The sequence below is a fragment of the Amblyomma mixtum genome, chromosome 1, assembly GCF_055824585.1.
Source record: "Amblyomma mixtum isolate Tamu chromosome 1, ASM5582458v1, whole genome shotgun sequence".
Taxonomy (NCBI): domain Eukaryota; kingdom Metazoa; phylum Arthropoda; class Arachnida; order Ixodida; family Ixodidae; genus Amblyomma; species Amblyomma mixtum.
In genome coordinates this window covers 81132701-81156648 of record NC_143012.1, presented here as the reverse complement: position 1 = coordinate 81156648, position 23948 = coordinate 81132701, and the positions used below count along the sequence as shown (strand labels likewise).

Sequence of the window (23948 nt, the reverse complement as noted above, 5' to 3'; positions counted from 1 at the left end):
CCCCGGACCAGGTCCAGATTGCCGGGATACTGTTCCCGGTCCACCCTTTCAAGGCCCGGCCCTTGCTGTGCTCTCGGTGGGGGGGCTACAACCACGTGGCCGCCTCCTGCTCGAAACCGCAGCGTTGCACTTTCTGCGGGGGCCACCACCACCACCGGGCCTGCAGAGCAGACGTCCCCCGCTGTATCCACTGCGGTGGACGCCACTGCGCGGAGGACCCCTCCTGTCCCATCTGGAGGGAACAAAGTAAGGTGGCGACTGCTCTCCGCAGGCATGCAGAGCCTGGGGCCCGCCGGGCGGCCAGGGTCCAGATCCGCCACCAGCAGCAGCCTCCCAGGGAACCGGGACCCGGATCCTCCAGGGTCACCCGGGGGCTCAGCTATGCCAAGGCCCTGCAGACTCGGGGCCCCGGACCTTCCCGCCCTGCTGCCGGGGTCCCAGCCCGCTCTCCAGCGCAGGATGCCCAACAGACGGTGACGGCAGCCCTGCGGCTTGCTGTCCAGGCCCTCTTGCCACAGCTCCCCCGTGACTCGGGCGCACGTCAGATGTGCCTGGCTGTCCTCGCTGCCGAGGGCCCCTCCACCCAACACCATGGATCGCGTAACTCGGCCCCCTCATGGCCTCGGGTCATGCAGTGGAACGTGAATTCCCTGCGTGCCCGGCGGGCCGATATAAAAGACCTTGTTCTGCAGGGCTCCCTGGACTACGACATCATGGCTCTCCAGGAGACCCGGATCCCTGCAGAATCCTCCCGTCTCCCAGGGTACACTGGGTACTCGGGCCGCTCCTGCTGCTCCCTCCAGGACTGCAGTGACGCCCCCTGCCGGGACGACGCCCACCCCCAGGAGAGACCCCGCACGGCCATCTATGTCAGGAATGGGATCCCCCATACTGTCCTGGCAGCCGATGACCCTGACCTGGGTCACCTGGAGATCTGTGCTGTGCGCGTCCGCATGGGCAGCACGGACACCACAGTGGCCTCAGTCTACCTTCCACCCAGTGTGCCTTGGGACCCTGCCTGCCTCACGGCCCTTCATGCACGACTTGGTAAGGACGTTCTAATCTGTGGAGATTTTAATTCTCACCACAGGGATTGGGGCAGCCGTACCACGTCCGCCAGAGGCAGGAAGCTTCTGGATGCCATCACTGCAGCCAGTCTCAGGGTCCTGCAGCCCAGGGCCCCTACCTTCATCCGACCGGGCCATTCGTCCATCATCGACCTAGCCTTGCTCTCGGACGCCTGCCACTACACCTGGGATAGAGCTCCGGATTCCTTGGGCTCGGACCACTTCCCCATCCTTCTGAACCCTTCCTCCCGAAGGCGCAGGAAGGAAAAAGTGTACAAAATCACCAAGTGGCCCATGTTCAGGGAACTCGCAAAGGACATCCCCCATGCAGAGGACTTCCTGACCCTGCTGGGCAAGTGTGCACAAAGTGCTACTGTGTCCTGCTCTACCTCAGTGCAGGCCCCTGTCCCCGACCTTCGCCTCCTGGGACTCCGAGCTGCCAGGAGACGAGCCGAGCGGAAGGCGGAGAGCACGACGCTCCCAGAGGACTGGACGGCCTACCGGCGGGTTGATGCTGTCTGCCGTCGCCAGGCGAACCGCCGGGCTAGAGCGGGCTGGGCTGGCGTCTGCCAGTCCATCCGCTCGGCACGGCAGTCGGCGACGGCCTGGCGACTCCTGCGGTCCCTCCTCCAGGTCGCAGCAAACCGCCACCCAGTCCTCGGTGCCGCCATTGCCCGGGGGGTGTCGTACCAGGCACTGGCGGAGCAGCTGGCCGACCACCTCACCAAGGCTGCCCACCCGAGCCCAGGCCCCCCACTGAGACCTCCGTCCCAGTGTCCAACCCAACTTCCTCCTGTCCTTGCAGGTGCTGTTGGCGTGGCCTCCCTCTGCACTGACCCGATCACCCCACACGAGCTGCACAGGGCCCTCCATCGGTCCAAAAAGAAGAGCGCTCCTGGGGCAGACGGGCTCACATTGCAGATGCTGCGGAACTTGGATGCCCCGGAAAAGGCCCGCCTGCTGACCGTGTTTAACGACATTTGGTCGAGCGGCATCCTCCCGGAGAGCTGGACCACGGCCATCGTGGTCCCTATCCTCAAACCCCGCAAGCCCTTCAAGGAGCTGTCGTCCTACCGACCCGTCTCGCTGACCTCAGCTGCCTGTAAGACCATGGAGTCGGTGGCACTCCAACGCCTCACCTGGATTGCTGAGGCTACTAACTTTCTCCCCGAGAACTTGACAGGTTTTCGCAGGCACCGCTGTACCGCAGACTCCATCGCGGACGTGGTGTCATCCCTCGAGGAAGCGAAGTTCCACGGAGACGTTGCCATCCTTGTCCTCCTGGACGTCCAGTCGGCCTTCGACGGTCTGCCCCATAGCACCATCGAGATGGCCTTGGACGAGCTGGGGGTGACAGGTAACCTCCGGCGGTTTATAACCTCCTTCCTGTCCAACCGTTCTATGCAGGTTCGGGTTGGCCGCACTCTGAGCAGTCCTCGCCCCATCACCACCGGGGTCCCTCAGGGGTCTGTCCTCAGCCCTTTCCTCTTCAACCTGGTCATGGCAGGCCTCCCTCGCTCCATCCAGCAGGACCGCCGCCACAGAGTTCTCTGCTCTGTATACGCGGACGATGTCGCCCTCTGGGTCCGAGCTCCGAGGAGGCAGATTACCTCTGCCAGACAGGCCCTCCAGCGTGCCCTCAACGGGGTGCAGCAGTTCCTGGCGACCAAGGGGCTGTCTCTCTCAGCCACGAAATCTGAGGCTTTGTTTATACATCCGAGGGGAGCACGAGCCACGGCTCAGATTGCTACCCTCAAGATTGACGGCACTAAGCTCCCTTGGAAATCGCAGGTGAAGTACCTTGGTCTCACCATCGACCACCGGCTCTCCTGGATTCCTGCTGACAAGGCCCTCCTGTCCCACATGGAGCGAGTCGGCCGAGCAGTACTTTCCATCGTCGCCCGAGGCAACGGCTGCACCCCCACCTGGGCCATCCGACTCTTCGAGGCAGCGGCGACATCAGCCATCCTTTACGCCCTCCCCCTAGTTACGCTCCGGAGCACCCGCCTTAATCGCATGGAACTCTCTCGCAAGAAATGGATCCGCCGCTTCCTGGGGGTTCCACCGCGATCGCAGGTCCCGGCCACGCTGGCAGAGGCGGGCATCTTCCCGCTGGACCTCCTGCTCCTGCAGATGGGCCTGACTCACACGGACCGGCTCGCCCACGTTCGTGATGGCGGTGCCCTCCGTGCTCGCCTGCAGGCCAATGCCGACTCTAGGATGGGGAAGCTCCACGCACTCTACGTGGCGACACTTGGCCCTCCCCAGGGCCTCCCAGTCCTCCCCCCTCTTCCAACCCGACCTCCTCTGCAGGTCACCCTGGACCTTGACGGCGTGACCAAGCGCCACTCCCCTGCTGCAGCACTCCGCCAGACCACTGCTGCCTTCCTGGAAGAGTGCAAAGGGGCCACCCTCCTCTTCACCGATGGCTCGGTCCTGCCAGCCACAGGGCAAGCAGCAGCGGCTCTGGCAGTGCCCCAACTGCAGCAGACCCGGTCCTGCAGACGTTCCTTCCCGGGCAGCTCCACGGCAGCTGAGCTGGCAGGTCTCCACCTGGCAGCAGAATTCATCGGGTCCACCACCCCACCTGGCCCTGTCGCTGTCCTGTGTGACTCCCGGCCTGCCCTCCAGCTCCTGAGCAGGCCCCACATCTCGCAGACATCGGCTAGTGTCCTGCGTGCCCACCTGCACGCACTGGAGGATGCAGGCTACCAGGTGTCCCTTCACTGGGTCCCTGGCCACACCGGCGTCCAGGGCAACGAGGACGCCGACTCCCTCGCCAAGGCTGCCCACAACGATGGGTCGCCCGTGACCACCAAAGTGGCCCCGCATGATTTTGCCCGGCATCTACTAAGGCGAGCGGTAAGGGAAAAGCATCCTGACAGGCCTATCTCTGCGTGCAGGCCCTTCCACCGGCTCCCAGACAAGATCCCGCGCAGAGAACGTGCTCTCCTGCTCCGACTTCGGATCGGATGCTCATGGACGCCGACACGCAAGTTCGTAGTTGGTATGGCCTCCTCCCCTGCCTGTCCGTCGTGCGGGGATACAGGCACCCTGGGTCACCTGTTGGGTGCATGTCCTACTTTTGCTCTGCCTCGTAGCCGTCTCTTTGCAGGCTACCGTGCCCTCGGCCTGCCAGCAGACACGGAGGACCAGCTGCTTTTCCCGGCCCGGAACCCCCTGCCCGCCTGCCGGCTCCTGCTGGCCTACCTCAAGGAGACCGGCCTGGACATCCTTCTGTAGCCCGAGGAACCTGGACCTGCAGCCCAAGGCCTGCGGCCTCCTGGACCTGCAGCCTTGGACCTGGACTCTTCTAGACCTTCGGCTCCTCCCAGCCACATGAAGGTCTAGGAATCTGCCTCCCCAGCCCGGTGCTTGCACACTATCCTAGTGCACCGAGGCTTCCCCCCGCGAGCTGTTGTTGCGGCGGCGGCGCTACTCCAAGACCCCTCCCCCTGCCTCCTCCGCCAGCTGCAGTTAACGCAGCGGACTTTGAGGACCACCGGGTGCCCCGACAGCTGCGACCGCGATCGCCTCCAGAACACCGGCCCCGCTTTTACCAACATCCGCCGGCCACATACGACGAGAACATTTGGCCCAATAGTAGGCACGAAGACTACTTGCCGGATCAACGTGCTCCTGGTCCCTCTCTTGTGTGTTACCGCTGCGGTCAGCCCGGTCACATCTCACGATTTTGTCCCCGCCGCCAACCATCGCGTTACGGCTCCTCAGGCTATCCTCCGCGGCAAGATTACCAACCTGTACCTTCTCGGCGCCCGTCTTACCCGCCTGATGTCGACAACCGATGGCCTGCACAAATGCGGAATAGTTCACCGGCATCGGATAGAAGCGTGACTCCACCTCCAGCTTCCCGCATTCGTCGATCTCCATCACCCCGACGCCGCTCCTCTTCGCCTCCGCCGGAAAACTAGTCGGCGCGACCGATGGCGGTGAGGTCGCTGGAAGTTTGCCGCCGGAAGTGATACCCCTGCCTGTAGTTATGTTGCGGAACAAAGTGAATGTGCTAGTGGATGGTGTACCTGTAATGGCTTTAGTGGATACCGGTGCTACTGTTTCCGTTATGAGCGCTGCATTTAAGTCTCTCCTTGGACGCAAAGTTTTGTTTCGGTGGGACAAAAATGTCCAGTTTTGTGGTGTGAGTGGCGAACCGTTGCCTGCAATCGGAGTGTGTACTGTTAAGGTTTCTTTGAGTGGTGAAGTGTTCAGCACGGAAATGGCGGTGCTCGCCCGATCGACGCACGACGTCATTCTTGGTCTCGACTTTTTGCAGATGTGTGGCGCCAACGTCGATTGTCGCACCGGTGAGCTCAGCGTCGGCAAATGTTTTACCACTGGCCTTGTGGAAGCCTCTTGCAGTGGAGAGAGTGTGCTCGTTGTTACCCGAGATACTGTCGTGCCTCCTTCTTCGGCCGTATGCGTACCGGTTTCCTGCCCCGATACCACTGTCGACGTGTTTGATGCGACTGTGGAACCGAACCATCTTACCTGCATGAAGAAGAATATTTTGGTTCCTCATGCCATGGTTTCTGTCACCAACGGTCGCACTGAATTATGGGCAGTGAATTGTTCTACAGAAGCAGTAGTTTTGCCTGAAGGCCAGAAGCTTGCGTCGTGCAGCCACGCCTCACAAGTGTCCGTTGCCTTGGTTACCGACGCCTTGCACGCGGAAGCGCCAGAGTTTTGTGACGAGCCCAAGCTACTCAGCATGATTGACAACTCGCTCTCGGCGCATGAGCGCCGTGATGTCTTGGCCATTCTTCTGCGACACTCCACCATGTTTGACTTTTCACAGCCCGGTGGCCCACCTTCCATCCCCTCGTCTCGGACCCTTCACAGGATTGACACTGGCGCCTCACATCCGATCCGGCAAAAGCCCTACCGAGTGGCCCCGTCTGAACGTAAGCTGATCAATGAGCAAGTGAAGGAGATGTTAACTAAAGGTGTTATACAAGAGTCGTCGAGTCCCTGGGCTGCTCCAGTAATTCTTGTTCGGAAGAAGGATGGGTCGTGGCGTTTTTGCGTGGATTACCGTCGTCTGAATGCCGTCACGAGAAAAGACGTATACCCCCTACCTCGAATCGACGATGCCATCGACTGCCTATTTGCAGCCTCCTACTTCTCTTCTATTGATCTTCGGTCGGGGTATTGGCAAATCCCTATGCATCCCGCGGACAAAGAAAAAACAGCGTTTAGAACGCCTGATGGCCTTTATGAATTTAATGTGATGCCATTTGGCCTTTGCAATGCGCCCGCCACCTTCGAGAGATTTATGGACACTATACTCCGCGGTTTGAAATGGGAAATATGCATGTGCTACCTCGACGACGTTGTAATTTTCGGAAAGACGTTCAGTGAGCACAACGACCGTTTAGCTCTCGTCCTGGACTGTTTGCGCCAAGCTGGCCTTGTGCTTAACTCTAAAAAGTGCCACTTTGGTGCGCGTCAAGCGTTAGTGCTTGGACACCTCATTGACAAAGACGGCGTCAGACCTGATCCAGCCAAGACTGCAGCTGTCGAGTCGTTCAAGCCACCGCGGTCTGTCAAAGAGCTGCGGAGCTTCTTGGGCTTATGCTCTTACTTCCGCCACTTTATTCATCGTTTTGCGGACGTAGCTTACCCCCTGACTGGTCTACTTCACAAAGATGTGGCTTTCGAGTGGACACCTGAGTGCGACTCCGCCTTTCGCCAACTAAAATTCCTCCTGACATGCCACCCTGTACTTCGCCACTTCGATCCCTCCGCTCCCAGAGACATTCATACTGACGACGCCAGCGGTGTTGGCCTCGGCGCTGTTCTCGTCCAGCGATGCAACAACAAAGAGCACGTTGTTGCGTATGCGAGTCGCTCGCTCAGCAAGCCGGAGCGCAATTATACAGTCACCGAGCAAGAATGCTTGGCTGTCGTCTTCGCCACGCAGCGTTTCCGTTCCTATCTGTACGGACGACCGTTCACCGTCGTCACCGACCATCATGCCCTCTGCTGGCTCGTTAACCTTCGTGACCCGTGCGGGCGCCTTGCACGGTGGGCTCTCCGGCTACAAGAGTTCGATTACACAGCCGTCTACAAGAGTGGTCGCCGTCACGCTGACGCGGACTGTCTTTCGAGGCTGCCCCTTCCTGAGTCTGAGCCTACCATCGCTACTTTGGACCACTGCGTCGTGTCAGTGTCATCTGCTTTTCCTGATGTCGCAACGTTCAAAGCGGAACAGCAGAAAGATTTAACCCTACGGTCTCTCCTTGCGGCAGCTGAAGATCCTTCCAATGTCAGCCACTTTTGTGTGCGGGATGGTCTTCTGTGGAAGAAAAACTATTCTTCTACGGGCCACCGCTTCCTGCTGGTAGTCCCGAAGAGCCTGCACAACTCTGTTTTGCAAGCCATGCACGATGACCCTACATCTGGACATCTTGGTTCAGCACGGACGCTGCACCATACTCAGGCACGCTTCTATTGGCCGAAAATGCGGGCCACGACTGAGCGGTACGTCGGCAGCTGCACTCAGTGTCAACGATACGAGCGACCTACTAGCCTTGCATCTGGTCAGCTTCACCCTGTGACACCGTCTGCAGCACCGTTTGAGCAAGTGGGCATAGATCTCCTTGGCCCGTTTCCGAAATCCTATCATGGGAACCGCTGGATAGTGGTTTGTGTCGATTACCTTACTCGTTATTGTGAAGCGGCAGCCCTACCCGCAGCTACAGCGCATCATGTGTCCTCTTTTCTGTTACGATTCATAGTTCTACGTCATGGACCTCCAAAAGTTATCATCAGTGACCGTGGTCGGCAGTTCACCGCTGACGTCGTGGAGCAACTTCTCCGTTCCTGCGCATCGCATTTTCGCCATTCCTCGACTTACCATCCCCAGACGAATGGACTCACTGAGCGCACGAACCGCACGATCACCAACATGCTGTCAATGTATGTTGATTCAAGGCACAAGAATTGGGACAGCGTCCTGCCGTTCATCACGTACGCGTTCAATACCGCGCGCCATGAGAGTACTGGCTACAGCCCCTTCTTTTTACTCTATGCTCGACCCCCACGCTACACCCTGGACACCATCCTACCATTTTCTGACCAGCTTCCTGAAGATCCCTTCATCGCTGAGACACTCTGTCTCGCCGAAGAAGCCCGACGCCTTGCTCGTCTTCATGTTCTTGCTTCCCAAGATCGGTCTAAAGCGCGCTACGATGCCCGCCGCCGTCATGTCACTTACAGGCCTGGTGATTTGGTCTTGTTGTGGCGGCCTATCAGAAAGCGAGGATTGTCTCAGAAGCTGCTGTGCCATTACGATGGACCCTATGTCATTATTGAGCAATTTGGCGAGCTCAATTACCGCGTAGCTCATCTCACGGCAAGCGGACGTCGTTCAGCGCGAACTGAAGTCACTCACGTTGCCCGGCTGAAGCCCTACCATTCGCGCGGCGCTTCTTAACTCACCCAGCGGGCTTCGCCTGCGTAGGGGGAAGTGTGACGCCCATGAAAAGGCCAATTCTACCTATTATTATTCTACATGGTCGGCGCAGCTGACTAAGCCGAAGATGAGGAGAACGAGGTTGGTGGTGTCTCGTGCTCGGCAAGCAGACCCAGCTGCTTTCAGTCCTCCGTCCCGGTCTCAATAAACCCTGGGCGTAACATCTTGGTGGAAGGTGCCGGGTATACTTGTTCCCCGAAGACGGATCCTCTGCTGCAACCTCGGCGGAGTCGTCGCATTGTTGGTCTGCCGCCTTCTGTGCTCATGATGTCCCTGGACGGCGACGCTCCGAGGTCTGTGCCCAGCAGTTCATGGCAGCATTTCCGGGAGCCACGGCCGTTCGCAGCCTCAACCAGCGAGGACGTGGATGAATGGCTTACCCACTACCAACGGGTGAGCCGCTACAATAAGTGGAACTCTTCTGCCCGACTTGCCAACGTCGTCTTTTCCCTTACCGACACGGCCCTAACGTGGTACGACAACCACGAGGATTCATTTACGACATGGGACCGCTTTGTAGAGGAGCTAAAGAAGTGTTTCGGCGACTCTGTCACGAAGAAGAAGCGGGCTGAACAAGCGCTTGCGCAAAGGGCTCAGCTTCCCGGAGAGACTTGTACAAAGTACATTGAAGAAATTATAAAGTTATGCAAGGTCGTCTCTCCTGGCATGACAGAAGAAGATAAAGTTGGTCACCTACTTAAAGGGTTTGCAGAAGACATTTACAATTTTCTTATCGGCAAAGCAAGTCTAGATTCTGTGTCTGACGTCATCCAGCACTGCCGCACATTTGAGACATTGAAGATGCGTCGCATCATACCGAAATTCGGACGTTTAGCCGGAGTGACAACGGTGGCAGCCGTAGACACAACATCATCGTGTGATCTGGCTTCCACGATCCGCCAGATCGTGCGCGAAGAGTTGGCCAGGGCGCGTGGGATACTCAGGGGGAAGCTCTGAAGAATTCCGAGTGAGTTCCAGTGAGTTCCCAAGACCCCTCCCCCTGCACGGACACAGACCGCTCCCGTCGCGGCGACGACCATACCCCCTCCCCTCTCCCCTCCCTACATCCCCCTCCCCCTTCCCCTGGTCCCCAAGAGTGATGCCACCAACTGGCCAACATACGTCGGGACCAGTATCCCCTCCCAAGAATACCCCAAAGTAATCAATCAATCAAATCCATATTCAACACAACACTCCCATGTAAGACAGGTTTCACATCCATCCCAGAACTGTGGATACGCGCCCTCCATGTGCGACCCCTTCCAGCAAACATGTCACACGAAGACCATAATGGTCGGCGCCTGGCACAAGCGCAAGCCCCAGCCCGGCATTATGGCAACAGGTGTATACTACGTGGACGCCTCCGGCCCTCACCACGGGGGATGGTACACGGCCGCGGTAGTCCACAACAGCAACACACTTAACGGCTTCACCTTCAAAGCCCGCAGTGCAACACAAGCAGAAGAGGTCGCGATTGCTTTTGCGGCCTCGCATTCCGATTAAATATACATAATCACCGACCCGCGAAGGGCCTATCGGAACGCCGAACAAGGCTGCACTCCCTTCCTAGCCTATCGAATCTACCAAAATTGCATAAGGGATACGGACCCCGCACACCGTTTCTTTATATGGGCCCCTCCTCATCAGGGGTTCGGAGGAAACCAGGCAGCAGACGCAGCCGCGCGCGCTCTCTGACCGGGCTGTTTTCTCCCCCTCACCCGATCAGGAACGCGATTTTAATCCGGTCTATACGTTCAACGATATTACAACCTACTATCAAAATAGCCACCGCCTTTACATTAGCCCATTATCCCATGTAAAGACCTCAAGAAGGTGGATGAGCGGCTCCTTCTCCACTTTTTCACCAATACATTGCTGGGCCCGGCAGCACTAAAAGATTTCGACCCCTACTTTAGCGGCAACTGCCCGCACAGTAGTGCAGTGTCTTCGGACACCTGTCACGTGGTTTGGGCATGCACCTCCAACCCAGCCATTCCCCCCATCCCCAACCCAACCCGGGAGGACTGGGAGGCAACCCTGCTCGGCTGCCTCGACTTACACGCCCAATAAGCATTAGTCGGGCGAGCCCGGGCGGCGGCCACCCCCACTAGGGTCCCAAACTAGACACTTCCACCTAGTGCTTGTAAGGATCGGTCGCTTACGGGCTGATCCAAACATACCTCCTGTCCCTTCTAAATAAATGTTTTCTCCGCCACCACCACCTTCCTTCCCTTACTGCGCGGTTCAGGTGTCCACCGAGATGTGAGACAATTAATGCGCCATTTCTTCTCCTCAAAAGCCAATTTTCTGCTACGCTAATATCTTTTTGGTCATCTCATGAGGTTGTTTGGCAACCAAAACGCAAAAATATTTCTTTCACTTCGATTCATTTTTATAAACGCTTTCCTTTTCATGCTTCGCTGCATGGGGTAGTAGAGTCAGTGCTTATCAAAGCTGTTGCTGTTAATGGCGCATAATTTGCGAACTTACTACTACACGAGCGTATTCCCTTTGCTTCAACTATTACTACCTGCATATCGATATATTTCTATGGAGGCCAAATTCTAGGGGCCCGTGTACTGTGTGATATCAGTGCACGTTAAAGAACCCCAGGTGGTGGAAATTTCCGGAGCCCTCCACTACGGCGTCCCTCATGGCCTTAGTCGCTTTGGGACGTTAAACCCCATAAACCAACCAACCTATTCGTTCCATCAATTTAGCATCTATTTCAACTCTCTTCCGTAGTAGCTGTCATTTTCTCGAACTGCGGACGGACCGACAAAATCTGCAGACAGTGAGTGGTGAAAAATTTGTCGTTAAGTGCAATATTTAAGTAAAACTTTTTCCATACTTACAGTCCCAGCGCCTTGTGAAGCAGGGCTGGCACATAGCGCGCCGCTTTGTCTCCCAATGATTTATACCACACAGCGAAAAATTCAGGGGGCAGTTTGACTGTCTCGTTCGTAGAGGCGAAAACCTTTTCCTCACCACTTTGACTGCCTCTGTCGCACTGATGACGTCACCACTGGATGACGGCACACATAATAATTACTAATTACTAAGTAATGCCAAGTCACTAATTAGTGGCTAATTACCTGTTAATTGCTAAATGCGAATCAACTGCTAATTAGTGACGCTTCAGCTTTGCCTTTAGGACTGGAACGCGACAGCGTGTTGTACCGCTGCCAGGGAGTCCATGGAACGCCACCACCCGCTCGGCGCGATGCCTTGCCGTTTGAACGCAACGCTTTTTGAGGAAAGGAAATGGCGCTGTAATTCACTGTCATCTCGGTGGACACCTGAACCGCACCGTACAGGAAGCGAGGAAGTGGAGTAAAGAAGAAAGACAAAGAGGGCCGTAATGAAAGAAAATGAAAATTGTATTTGAGAAAAGGAAATTACGCAGTAACTGCCTCACATATTTCGGTGGACACCCGTCAAAATTGATGATTGATTGATTGATAACTTTTATTTCCACCGATTTAGGAGGTCCCCTACTCCCCGTCCCTGGCACGCAGGCCTAGGGGACGGGGGACGGGACCTCCGCGACTAAAGACTGGCGAAGATACATTGTCTCTTCGCGGCTTCAGCCGCCAGGCGGACAGCTCGTTTCTGGTCGGCGGGGACCTCGCTTCGCAGAAGGGCCTCCCAGGCTTCTCTACTTTTAATGTTGTCCTCAGCACCCGGGGATCCAGGGCATTGCCAAATTATATGATCGAGGGTCCCTCTCGCTCCGCAGGTCTTACATTTGTCACCTTTTTTATCGTCTAACGTGGTTTGAAATAACCAGACAGGGTTAACGAAATTTCCGGCCTGTAATCGTCGCCAGGCGATGGCCTCTGTATTGGTTAAGTTTGGATCTGGTGGTGGCATTAGACGCCTGCCTAACCTGTAGTGCACGGCGATTTCCGCGTACGTTTGCAAACGTTCGTCCATCCCCTGGCGGTCGGGCGGCTCTACAGTTACCCGGAAGTAGAGATCTCGGGCTAACATGTGGGCCGCCTCGTTACCGGGGACGGATGTGTGTGCTGGGACCCAAATTAAGGTGATCTTGCGATCAATTTTAGCTGCGGACAGAATTCGAGCCGTTTCTGGCGAGACCCTGCCCTTTCCGATGTTGCAGATTGCTGTTTTGCTGTCACTAAGAATCAAACTAGCCTTGGTTCCGGCGCAAGCAAGCGCTATTGCGACCTCCTCGGCCGTATCTATGTTTCTACTCCTAATGGAGGCGGCAGCGACTGGTGCACCTCGGCCGTCGACTACTGAGGCGACCGCCGCCCCCGACCTGCCACTCGCTGCGTCCACGTAGGCAACCTCATTTGCCCTGATATTTCCGGCCCTTTTAACCAGCGCCTCCGCCCTCTTCTCCCGTCTTTCCCGGTGATGTTCTGGGTGCATGTTGCGGGGGAGGGGGGGAACGATGATATTCTCGCGACATTGTGGCGGTAGGGCGACCTTGTCGCATATGCCCCTATCTACTTTTCGGCCAAACTCGCGTGCAGTGACGTCACGACCATTTCGACCAATCTGAAACGCGGACAACTTTGCTAACACGTCTTGGTCACGACAGTATGAGCCATTAAAGGCTTTCGACTTAAGAACAAATAAAAATTTACAGCCAGGCCGGCAGTCGAACCTTGCGGTCCCTCATAAAATGAACAGAGAGGCGCGCGCTTCGTACCACTCAGCCTTGACGCGAGGCGGACGGATACATTTTGTTTGTTTTCGGCAGCGGACTACTTTCGTACCTTCGCCAGCGTTGACTGCTATGCATGAAACGGAGCATAAGAGGAAGAAGAGCGCCACGTCTGCATTGATGTTGAGGAGCCATGGGGGATGGAGTGTCTGTTACAGCCGGCGTCGTTGCTTCGGCAAACGCGGTTGTTGCGACGCGCGTCTATTATTTCTATCTTTCCTCTCACATCTTTCGACTCTCCTCTGTCTGCACGTGGCAGCGAGTGTGGCTCGGCCCGAGCCAGTGGGCAGGCCCGTGCAATTTCCTCTTCGTACTTTCTTCAGTCGCAACAACAGCGTCCACGTTGACAAGGAAGAAGTGCCGGCCATGGAGATCGAGCATCTGCCGGAGAGCATCCTCTTGGAGATGTTCGGTCATCTGCCGTCGTTCGACGATGTAAGCGGCTGCCCGGGGTAAGTCGGCCGTCACTGCTACGCAGTGCATCGCTTTCAAATCGATGCTTCGGAGCTTAGACGAGGCATGTTAGGCTAGGGATGCCGGCATGGCACTACATCGCACAGCACGAATTTCGCTGTCCAGATTCTTAAAGGTATCATATAGCGCTGTTCAGCGCTTCTTTGTAGCTGTTAACCACAGTGTAATTTGTGTGAGCTATTAATAACCAGGGTCCTGCTTAATCTTGGATTCCAGATTAAGCTTAAAGCACATTAAATAAACGAAGGCCCTGCGTAGATCGGTAGATCCACTGTCTTTGCACCAACTAAACGCTTAACTTGTAGCACAGAGGAAGCTGCAAAAATCATGAACAAACAAGATCACAAAGATCTTAAAGATGTTCCTGCGCGCCTCGCCGGCTTGGCGTCTCCCCGTGGTTATTGCCGGAACGCCAGCCGTAGACGCGTCTTTGGAAACGCCGCCGGGACCAAATAGTTGCATATAAACACGTCAGGATTTGAAACAGAGGTGCGGCGCAGCCGCCCACGGCCTAATCTCCATCTGTAAAAAAGTTAGTAGTAGACGATAAGTTATTGGGATCCTACATTTTTATGTCTCATACTTTTTTGCAGCTTTCGTGCGCGTTGCGGCAGCTTCCTCTGCATCTCGTGGTGTATAGACGCTGGGCTTGCCATAGCAGAAGCTCGTCTTCCTGAGGAGACTGGGATACAATAAGCTCATCGGCCTAAGTTATCTGCAAAAGAAGCAGAAGGTGCAGAAGACGATCAACTAGCGAACTGACTGATCGCTAGTTGGTCGTCTTTTGCACCTTCTGCATCTTTTGCAGATGATTTAGGTTTAGGTTTATTGGGTCTTAGCGTCCCAAAGCAACTCAGGCGATGAGAGACGCCGCAGTGAAGGGCTCCGGAAATTTCGACAGCCTGGGGTTCTTTAACGTGCAGTGACATCGCACAGTACACGGGCCTCTCGAATTTCGCCTTCATCAAAACTCGGCGTCAGGATTTTCTGTTTCGACGGGTGCCGCTGCTGGCCTAGTCACCAGTCGCGTCTGGGCTCTCGATGGTAGTCATGAAATGGCTGTGCAAAATGTCGCCATTACGATGCGTGCCACTCCAGAGCTGGTCTTCCGAATGTACTGTGCGCCCCTCTCTATAGTGGCAGAAATGCCAGTAATCAGCATACCGAAGACCATGGCATGGCAGTAGCTTAGGTTTAGGTTTATTGGGGTTTAAAATCCCAAAGCAACTCGGGCTATGAGGGACGCCGTAGTGATGGGCACCGGAAATTTCCACCACCTGGAGTTCTTTAACGTGCACAGTGACGAATGATTCTTTCAGTGTGGCGACGAAGATGCAAGGTTGGCGTTGCAGGAATCAGACTCTGGCAGTGTATTCCGTAAACGTTTAGAAAGTCGGAAATGCAGCTAGCAGAGACGCTATCAGTAAGCGCAGCAAAACATTACGCCTCAATACCCGCTTCTTTATTCCTACACTCTCCAGTTCTCAGACCGCATGGCGATCACAGTGTCGGAATCCTTTACACGGAGCTGGTCTGAGCTCTCTGGAAGTCAGAGGACCACCTTTAGGTTCACTTTAATCGATTTTGGGTAAACGACGCTGACTGAAAGGCTCTTCATCATCAGAGTTAATGAGCTGTACCTTCGCTGGAGCTGACGCATACGTTACCGTCTACATATATGTCAAGTTAAACAATGCGACAAGGCTAACGCACACGTCTTCGTTCCAGGGTATGTCGGCGATGGCGACGCGTGGCAGGCGACCGCTTGCTGCTGCGAGTGATGCGCGTGACGTCGTTTCCGCTGAAGGCTCGACAGGTGCACAGCTTCCTCCAGGCCCACGTCGATGCCAACATCGTGGAACTGCGCATAACCCGTTCCACGGACACATCGACCGCCGAGCATGAGGAGAGAGACTTTCCGCGGGCGTTCTTTGACTACTTGGCGGAGCACTGCCCCTCACTCAAGGTGAGCGTTTGATGGCGTCAGCGCTTAACGGAGAGTCGCCTCGTCCAAGCCCGAGCTCAAAGCCTTATACGAGAGCTGTGTGTCCGGGCTGGTCTAAAAGTAAGCAACACGTACATTCGAAACAAAAATAGCAGTTTTTTTTTTTAACGCCAGCAACTGTTGCAATCTTCAGTTAACAAAACATCAAAGTTTTACATCAAGAAAAGCGAATGCTTAGTCATAAAAATTCAGGGGGGCGCTTTGTTCACCTCAAGTGCGGTGAGGCGAAAGCCTTAAGCGCGGTGGTGCTGCTGTGTCACTGATGTGTGGTTAAGATGTTAAACTTCGCCTGTAAGAGTGGAACGCGACAGTGTCTTGCAATGCTGCCAGGGAGTCCACAGAACGCTATCGCCCGTGTGTCTCTACGCCTTGCTCGTCGGTAAATTGGTTTTTGAGGAAAGGAAATGTATCTCGCATATGTCGGGGGACACCTGAACCTCGCCGTAACGGGATGGGGGGAAGATGGGAGCGAACGAAAACACCGTGTTCACTAGACGCGCCTTAGCTCATTCCAAACCATTGAGCAGGCATGGCGGACTGGTTAGCGTGCTCGGCTCGCACTCCGGGGACCTTGGTTCGATTCCTGAGCTCGACCAATTTCTTAATCGGTTTTATTTTTTGGCATGCATCCGAAACGCGGACACATTTGCTGACACGTCTTGGACACGACAGTGTGAGGCATTAAAGGCTTTCGCCTTAAAATGATCGCAGTTTAAAACGTTCTCGACGCCAACGCCAATGAACCCAATGAACTCCTATGGCTTCAGCGCCGCGTGTCTGGCACAACCTTGTCAATGCCTGCAGCCCACAACTCTCTCTCATGAGCCAACTTACCTATAAGGACGATACAGGCGTCCACATAGCCAGGGAGCGAGTTATGCGCACTTCCTTTCATTGGAGTGTAAAACATTGTCAACGCCGACGCCCGTGAACACAACGAAATCTGATGGCTTATGGCTTAAGCGCCGTGTTTCTTGCACAACGTTGTCAATGCCAACACATGCAGCGCACGCCTGTCACTACCGCCACTTAGATTAAAGCACGGTTGAGGTGCAAGGATGCTGATTAGCATTGGAAGTCAAAATTAAAACATGGCCGGGGCACCCACGCGTGCGTTACATCATGGCGCTGGGGCGCGAATGTGAGAAAGCAACTTGTTGAAGCAGCAGCAATGTGTCAAGTACCAATGTGCAGAACTGGCGATGAAGTTCCATGGACTCCCTGGAAGCGCTGCAAGACGCTCTCGCGTTCTGCTCTTAAGGCGAAGCGTTAGCGTCCATATTTTTTTCGTTTCCAGTGAAGAAGCAAACGTGAAAGCGGCAGTTAACCCTGGGTTTGTGAACTACACTTAGTTTCGGTTTGAGCTACTTCAGCGCACGTGGTGACAGAGGATTTGATGTTCAGAAAATGGATATATTCTGGACGTGAACGCAGCGCAAAGGACGCGGTTGGGGCCGAATTGTTCGAGGCACAGGGAAACGAAGCTCCTTTGTTATTGCTGCTGGTTATTTCCAGCAAATTTTTTCCTGCTGTAGACTGTTGCCATGGCAACAATACGACGCTCCATTTGGCTTCCTTCTGGCCGTTCGGAGAGGAATCGCCGCTGGCGTCTGGATTGAATGGACAATGTAATATATAGGTTTACCATCTCTGGCCAGCCCATTCAGCACTGTGGATGTTCGCCAAAGCGCTAAAAGGTCGATTTCAGTGTGTCCCTACCGAAAAATCTCATCATTCGATATGTGTGTGCCGCGTGAATTCAGAGGCGCTATATAGGAGTTTGCGACAAAAGTCTCTATTATGAATTTTTATGTGGTGCGTACTATTTCACATATGTAACATATGTGTAACACACGAATTCATGAGTTCTGCTATCAATACGTATGTTTTGTTAAAATTCATTTCGTATTCGGACGCGTTCATTCAGGTTACAAATTTGTCACATGTGAACTTATCTGTAACACAGATAGGCTGACGCGAGACGCAGGTAAGCAACCGTCATGTAATGTATGTATCGTGTGTACTGGCGTCTCGTATGAAACACATACAGTGCCACGCATGAACGTTAGCGTGTTTCGTGAAACACCTAGAAAAAAGCTCCTAACAAGCTACGAAACCGTGCCTGAGAAGGAAAAAAATTACGACGAACTTTAGCGGCTAAAGTGGTGAAAGGCGAAAGCCTGGGTGCTGTATTCTCCTACGCGATTGTTCACTTCACATCCTGTTGGTGCATTAATTAACTGCCAATTAATGACGCTAAATCTTTGCTTTTAGGAGTGGAACTCGACAGCGTGTTGTAGCGCTGCCAGGGAGTCCACGGAACGCCACCACCGTGCCTCTGTCGCACTGGTGACGTCACCACTGGATGACGGCACACATAATAATTACTAATTACTAAGTAATGACAGGTCACTAATTAATGCCTCATTACCTGTTAATTGCTAAATGCTAATTAACTGCTAATTAGTGACGTTTAAGCTTTGCCTTTAGGAGTGGAACGCGACAGCGTGTTCTACAGCTGCAACGAAAGAGATTTAGCACAAGTGACTCATGACCGGAGCGGAAAAATTGCGAGACGCGGCGCTATTGTAGCCGTATGCGCAGATAGCGAGAGTGCCTGGCACATTACACTTTCCAAAGTGGGGGTGGCCGACAGAAAGCAGCCCATCCGAAAGCAGGCACTGCCACACATTACTTTTGACAGTGCATCCCCAGCACATTTTTAAAGGAAAACGGTGATAAAGATAACGTTGCTCGCCACGCCGGCGCAAAAAAAAAAATTAAAACGAGAATATGTGCTTAGCCACCTTAGCACATGGTTTGGCTGGTAAGACACCTACAGGCATTCGTTTAAGATGTTGCATTTCTGATGGGCGAATATCTACGTGGGCTTCTTTCTGCCGGCCACCCCCGCGTTAGGAAATGGAATGTTCCTGGCACTCTCGCTATCGGTGTACTCGGCCACAATAGCGGCGCGTGTCGCGATTTTTTCGCTCCGGTCATGATTCACTTGTGTCATTCTTTTTCTGTTGCAGCTGTACCGCTGCCAGGGAGCCCATGGAATGCCACCTCCCGCTTGGAGCGGTGCCTTGCCGTTTGAACGCAATGCTTTTTGAGGAAAGGAAATGGCGCAGTAATTCCCTGTCATCTCGGTGGACACCTGAACCGCACCGTACAGGAAGGGAGGAAGTGGAGTGAAAGAAGAAAGAGAAAGAGTGGCCGTAATGAAGAAAATGAAAATTGAAAAATGTATTTGTGGAAAGGAAATTGCGCAGTAACTGTCTCACATATTTCGGTGGACACCCGTCAAAATTCGCGCGCAGTGACGTCACGACCGTTTCCACCAATCCGAAACGCGGACACATTTGCTAACACATCTTGGTCACGACAGTATGAGCCATTAAAGGCTTTCGCCTTAAAACGAAAAGAGAGAGCCAGTTTAGAAGAATTAACTTCGCGTGTCCACGCTTTTCTCGTCCTTCTTGCTGTATATAAACAATGTGAGGTGATGATTTCCTTATATCATACTCTAAGTTGAAGGTAAATGGCCTGCTCAGCAAGATTGAGTGGCTCTAGACCTGGGCAACGCATAATGTCAGGTCATTTTGCGCCACACCTCTGCTTGATGATCATGATAGCGAGAGCATCACGAAAAAGCCGGCCCTGGATAGTTTACACAAATAAGTTTCGTAGCTTATCACAGTGCTATCAAAATTCTCACTTCAGTGGCGCCTCCCTAGAGCTTACCAGCGCGAGAGTCGGGAGTGCTTCAGGGACAATGCTCTATTAAGGCGGAAGCCTTTAATGCCTCATCGTTGTAAGCAGGAGTTGTCGACAGAAATGTCACGCTTTTCAATTGGTCGAAACAGTGCGCAAATTTCAAACGGGGCCATTTGTACTTTGGCTAGTAACCATGCAACCAATTAAAGGGATCGTATAGTGATGCCCCGAGTAAGTGGGACTGAGTTTAGTTAATTGCTTAATTACCCAATTAGCCTAATTAACCCTTCTAGCCAGACCAGATAAATAAATAAAACCGAGTAGGAAATTGGTCGAGTTGGGGAATCGAACCCCGGTCTCCGGAGTGCGAGACGAGCATGCTAACAACTCCGCCATGCCAGCTCGATGGTTTGGAACGAACTTGAGGCGCGTACAGTGAATACGGTGTCTTCGTACTCCCATCTTCCTCCCTTCCCGTTACGGCGAAGTTCTAGTGTCCACCGAGACATGCGAGACAGATACATTTCCTTTCCTCAAAAACCAGTTCACCGACGAGCAAGGCGTACAGCCGAACGGGCGATGGCGTTCTGTGGACTCCCTTGCAGCGTTGCAAGACGCTATCGCGTTCCAGGCGAACCTTAATATCTCAACCACAAATGAGTGACACAAGCAGCAACACCGCGCTTAAGGCTTCCGCCGCACTTTAGGTCAACAAAGTGCCCCCCTGAATTTTAAATTAATTTGTTTCTTCATTTCTAATGACACACCTGCTCATGGGCATGCATTCGTAAATCAACCCACACACTAGGTTCCCTTTAATTCGCCAAGATGTATCGCGGTCTTGTGACGTGTGTATTCCGTCATCGCCTCGCAGACTGTAGGTACATGGTTAGTTTCCCGCACCTTATGGAATAAATTAATTTCTTTGCTGCCGACCCCACTGGCGGTTTTGGTGGATGAGCTTAAGAAGATTGAGTGGACAGGATGGCTGCAGCGAGCAAGGGACACGGTTAATTGGAGAGATATGGGACAGGACTTCGCCCTGCAGTCGGCGCATTCAGGCATATGATCACGATGACCCCGAAACCAGCCTTACTGGTCAAAAATGCGCCTGTTTCTTCCTTTTTCTTTCACTCCCTCCTTTATCCCTTCCTGTGCAGCGTGGTTCGGGTGGCCACCGAGATATATTAGAGCTACTGCGTCATTTCCTTTCCTCAATATCCAATTCTCTTTCGCTTGGTCAATAATGCTATCTCCATAAGTAGTTCTCGTGCACACGTTCTTTATGTATTCTGCCATGCTAGGTGAAAGTCCGCCCATAAAGAGAAAATGGCCACGTCCAACTGGTTTACGCGTCCGCTTATAGCATCGAAGAGGCATTGGTTCGATTCCTACTGACACGCAATTTATTCCTTGTATTTTATACAAATGCACGAGTGTATCTTATTCTCAAGACTTGTCAGTGGTGCGGATGGATGCGCATATATTGGCGAACAAGGGGGAAAATCTAGCCGACAAATGTGTGAAAAGCCAGCTAAAACGAGAGTCTCGATAGGACGCAAAGTACTTTTAAACTCTCTTTCTCACTTCTCGCCATTCTTTTTCTGCAGGAAAATATATTTCAATCATATAAAAGTGGGAAAAAAAGCAGCGACCATTTGCGCTTCTGATCTCGGGACGTTATAAGGACGTGCCATCCGGTACTCGCCTATGTGGCAGAAATGCGGATGCTAAAGAGGTTTCAACGTAAGGACAATGCAGTAAGCTATTGAAAGCAAAATTATGGTTGTAACATAAGAGATTGGAACCGGGCGGAGTGGGAGGGGGAAGAAACGCGAGTGATATGCGCTTAGGCAGGGCATGTAACGCGAAAGCAAGATAACCGCTGGTCCTTAAGGGTAACGGAGTGGATTCCAAGATAAGAGAAGCGTAGCAGGGGGCGGCAGAAAGCGAGGTGGGCGGGTGAGATTGAGAACTTAGCGAGGATAGAGTGACCGCAGCTGGCAAAGGACAGGGTTAATTGGCGACACATGGGAGAGGCCTTTGCCCTGCAGTCGGCCTAGTCAGATTGGTGATAATGATGACGATGATTACCCAGGAATGCTAAAGCAGCTGCGCGAATCTGTGAGAAATACGCGCAATTCTGCCAGCCTTCTTAGTGAACGAGAGGCTCTACAACTGTTCTCGCTTACTCGCAGGTTGTGCACGTCACTCGCGACCTCCACAAGCGTCACCATCGAGCGAACAACGTCACGACGTGCGACCTGCGAACGACTCGCACTCGCCTATCACTGCACCAGTCGCGGTTCAGTCCAGGGCAGTTCTTCACCGCCGAAGCGGGCCGGCCGTACCAGCGCGGCCTCCAGCTACTGGACCTCGCCGACTGCGGATTCGCGTCTGCCATCGGCCGTGCCACGCTGGAGCCGTTCCCGTCGCTTCGTGCCCTTAGCGTCGAAGGCTGCTGCCTGTTCGAGGACGAAATCCTGACAGACAAACTGCCCCTCGATCGCCAACCTCGTCGTGCTGGACATTGAGCGTTCGTGCGTGGACGGCACGGATGCCGCGCTCGCGCTCCTGCACGCTCACAGCCTGCGTGTTTCGTTCTTGGGACGACACGGCATTCACCGGCAAAGCATTCGACTCGGGCTACAGGCGAACGAAGGGACGCCGAAAGATGTGTCTAACACACATTTGCCTGAGGAGGCCGCAGGTGGGCTAGGAGCGCCTTTACAAAATGTTAAGGATTGCACCTTAGTTGCAGTGGCTCGCTGTGAGCAGCCCCCACATGACGGAGCGCGTCCTGGAGCGTGTGCGAAGTGCCGTGCCCAGTTCGTGCCACTATTTGGAGGTCTTGCCAAGCTCCGAGCAAGCGAGGGGCCTGTGCCAGCATTTCACCTGTGACTTCGTTCAGAGCTTGAAGCTGGGTGTCCCGCCAAGTGAAAACTGCTGAAGCGGTCGTTTATTTCGTTTTTTTCTATTGCGAATAGTAAATTTATTAACTTCATGAGAACTCCGTGTGTCGACTCTTTCTTCACGTCATTCTGCTCACGAATCAAGCCAGTTTGCGATATCAAGGACGGGGTAACCACACCGTAGTGTTTTTACAATTCTTAAGGCACTGGTGTGTCAAGACAGACTACTACTTAGATCAAAGTTTCACCTAACTGATCAGCAACATAAAATTTACGCCTTCTTGGAAGAAAAAAATTCCTGACAATTACTTATTTTCCTAATGCGAAATTGGACCGCGGCTCATCAGCTGTTTCAGCTTTTCGATAGATTGAGGCAAAGAATTCAAGCAAGACAGGTATTCTCAATTACAGACAACTTGTTATTTTTCACACATTTTCCTCCTTAGAAACATTCTACTAACAGTTCTTGATTGTAATGAAGCAACCTTTGTGGTCGGAGAAGTTGATGGCTATATGGTCGACTTACTGCCCCAATGTCTGGTTCTCAAAGACGAGGTCTGTGCAAGTATTTAGCAAGGATGTCACAGCCATGGGAGGCGTTACGAGCGAGACGAACGGGATGTTCTCCCGCATAAGTGGTAAGAAATTCCTGCTTTCTTTATATGTACAGTCGCCGTAAAAAGTAAATGGAAGGCGAAAGTAAAAAAAAAATTAATTTAAATCTAAAGCTTAATGGTTCATCTTTGTTGGTGCACAGTACAATTCGCAAAATCACAATTAGGCTGCATATATCTATTCGAAGATGCATGAATTAAGGAGAGAGGGGGGGGGGGGGGGCAGAGGCCCGTCTACTGTGCGATGTCAGTGCACGTTAAGGAACCCCAGGTGGTCGAAATTTCCGGAGCCCTTCACTACGGCGTCTCTCATGGCCTTAGTCGCTTTGGGACGTTAAACCCCACAAAACCAAAACCAAACCGATTAAATTTTTTCGTTAATATTGCCTTCCAATTACTTTTCACACCACCTGTACATTAAAGTCCCCACTCACCCTGCCGCCCTGGCAGGTGGCAGTTAATGGTTGATCACGAGAGTTGGCTCACCGTTGTCAGTGCTAACGCATGCAGCCCACATCTCTATCTCATCACCCCACGTACCAATAAGCTTTGAGAAGCCCACTTGAGTCAACCAATACACGCGTCTTGCACAGCCACGTCCGGTCGCCGCCTCTTGGACCGGCTACAAGTCAAACACTGCTACCGCACTGAGGAAAGGGAGAGAGTGCAAGAACCCTGGAGACGCGCCTTCCGTGTCCCTTCCCCGCAACATGTCCAGAGAAGACCATAGACGTCGTCGCCAGGCGCTCGCGGAAGCTTTGGCGCGATACTATGGTAACCAACAACACGTGTATTACGTGGACGTTGCCGGCCCACACTATGGGGGGTGGTACACGGCCGCAGTCGTACGCAACACAAACACAGTTAGCGCGCTCACCTTCAAAGCCTACAGCACAACACACGCGGTGGAGATTGCCATTGCTCTGGATCTCACTAATTCCATGTCGAAACGCATCATCACCAACCCG

General features: G+C 53.6%; 2 protein-coding genes across 2 annotated transcripts in view; one reads left to right on the top strand and one right to left on the bottom strand.

The window, feature by feature from the left end:
* Nucleotides 1-23948, bottom strand: part of LOC149366937 (uncharacterized) — a 141512-nt gene that overhangs the window by 33735 nt on the left and 83829 nt on the right. The gene's annotated exons all lie outside the window — the stretch shown is intronic.
* On the top strand, nucleotides 13238-22464 carry LOC149366940 (uncharacterized). The gene is made up of 3 exons (XM_089566114.1): nucleotides 13238-13707; nucleotides 15458-15695; nucleotides 21653-22464. Exons 1-3 carry the CDS (start codon nucleotides 13328-13330, stop codon nucleotides 21986-21988), a joined length of 954 nt encoding a protein of 317 aa, XP_089422240.1. The 5' UTR covers nucleotides 13238-13327; the 3' UTR covers nucleotides 21989-22464.

Coding starts and splice junctions, on each gene's coding strand:
- LOC149366940 (XM_089566114.1), top strand. CDS start 13,328: ATGCATGAAACGGAGCATAAGAGGAAGAAGAGCGCCACGTCTGCATTG. Junction 13,708..15,457: donor GATGTAAGCGGCTGCCCGGG/GTAAGTCGGCCG, acceptor TCTTCGTTCCAG/GGTATGTCGGCGATGGCGAC. Junction 15,696..21,652: donor AGCACTGCCCCTCACTCAAG/GTGAGCGTTTGA, acceptor GCTTACTCGCAG/GTTGTGCACGTCACTCGCGA.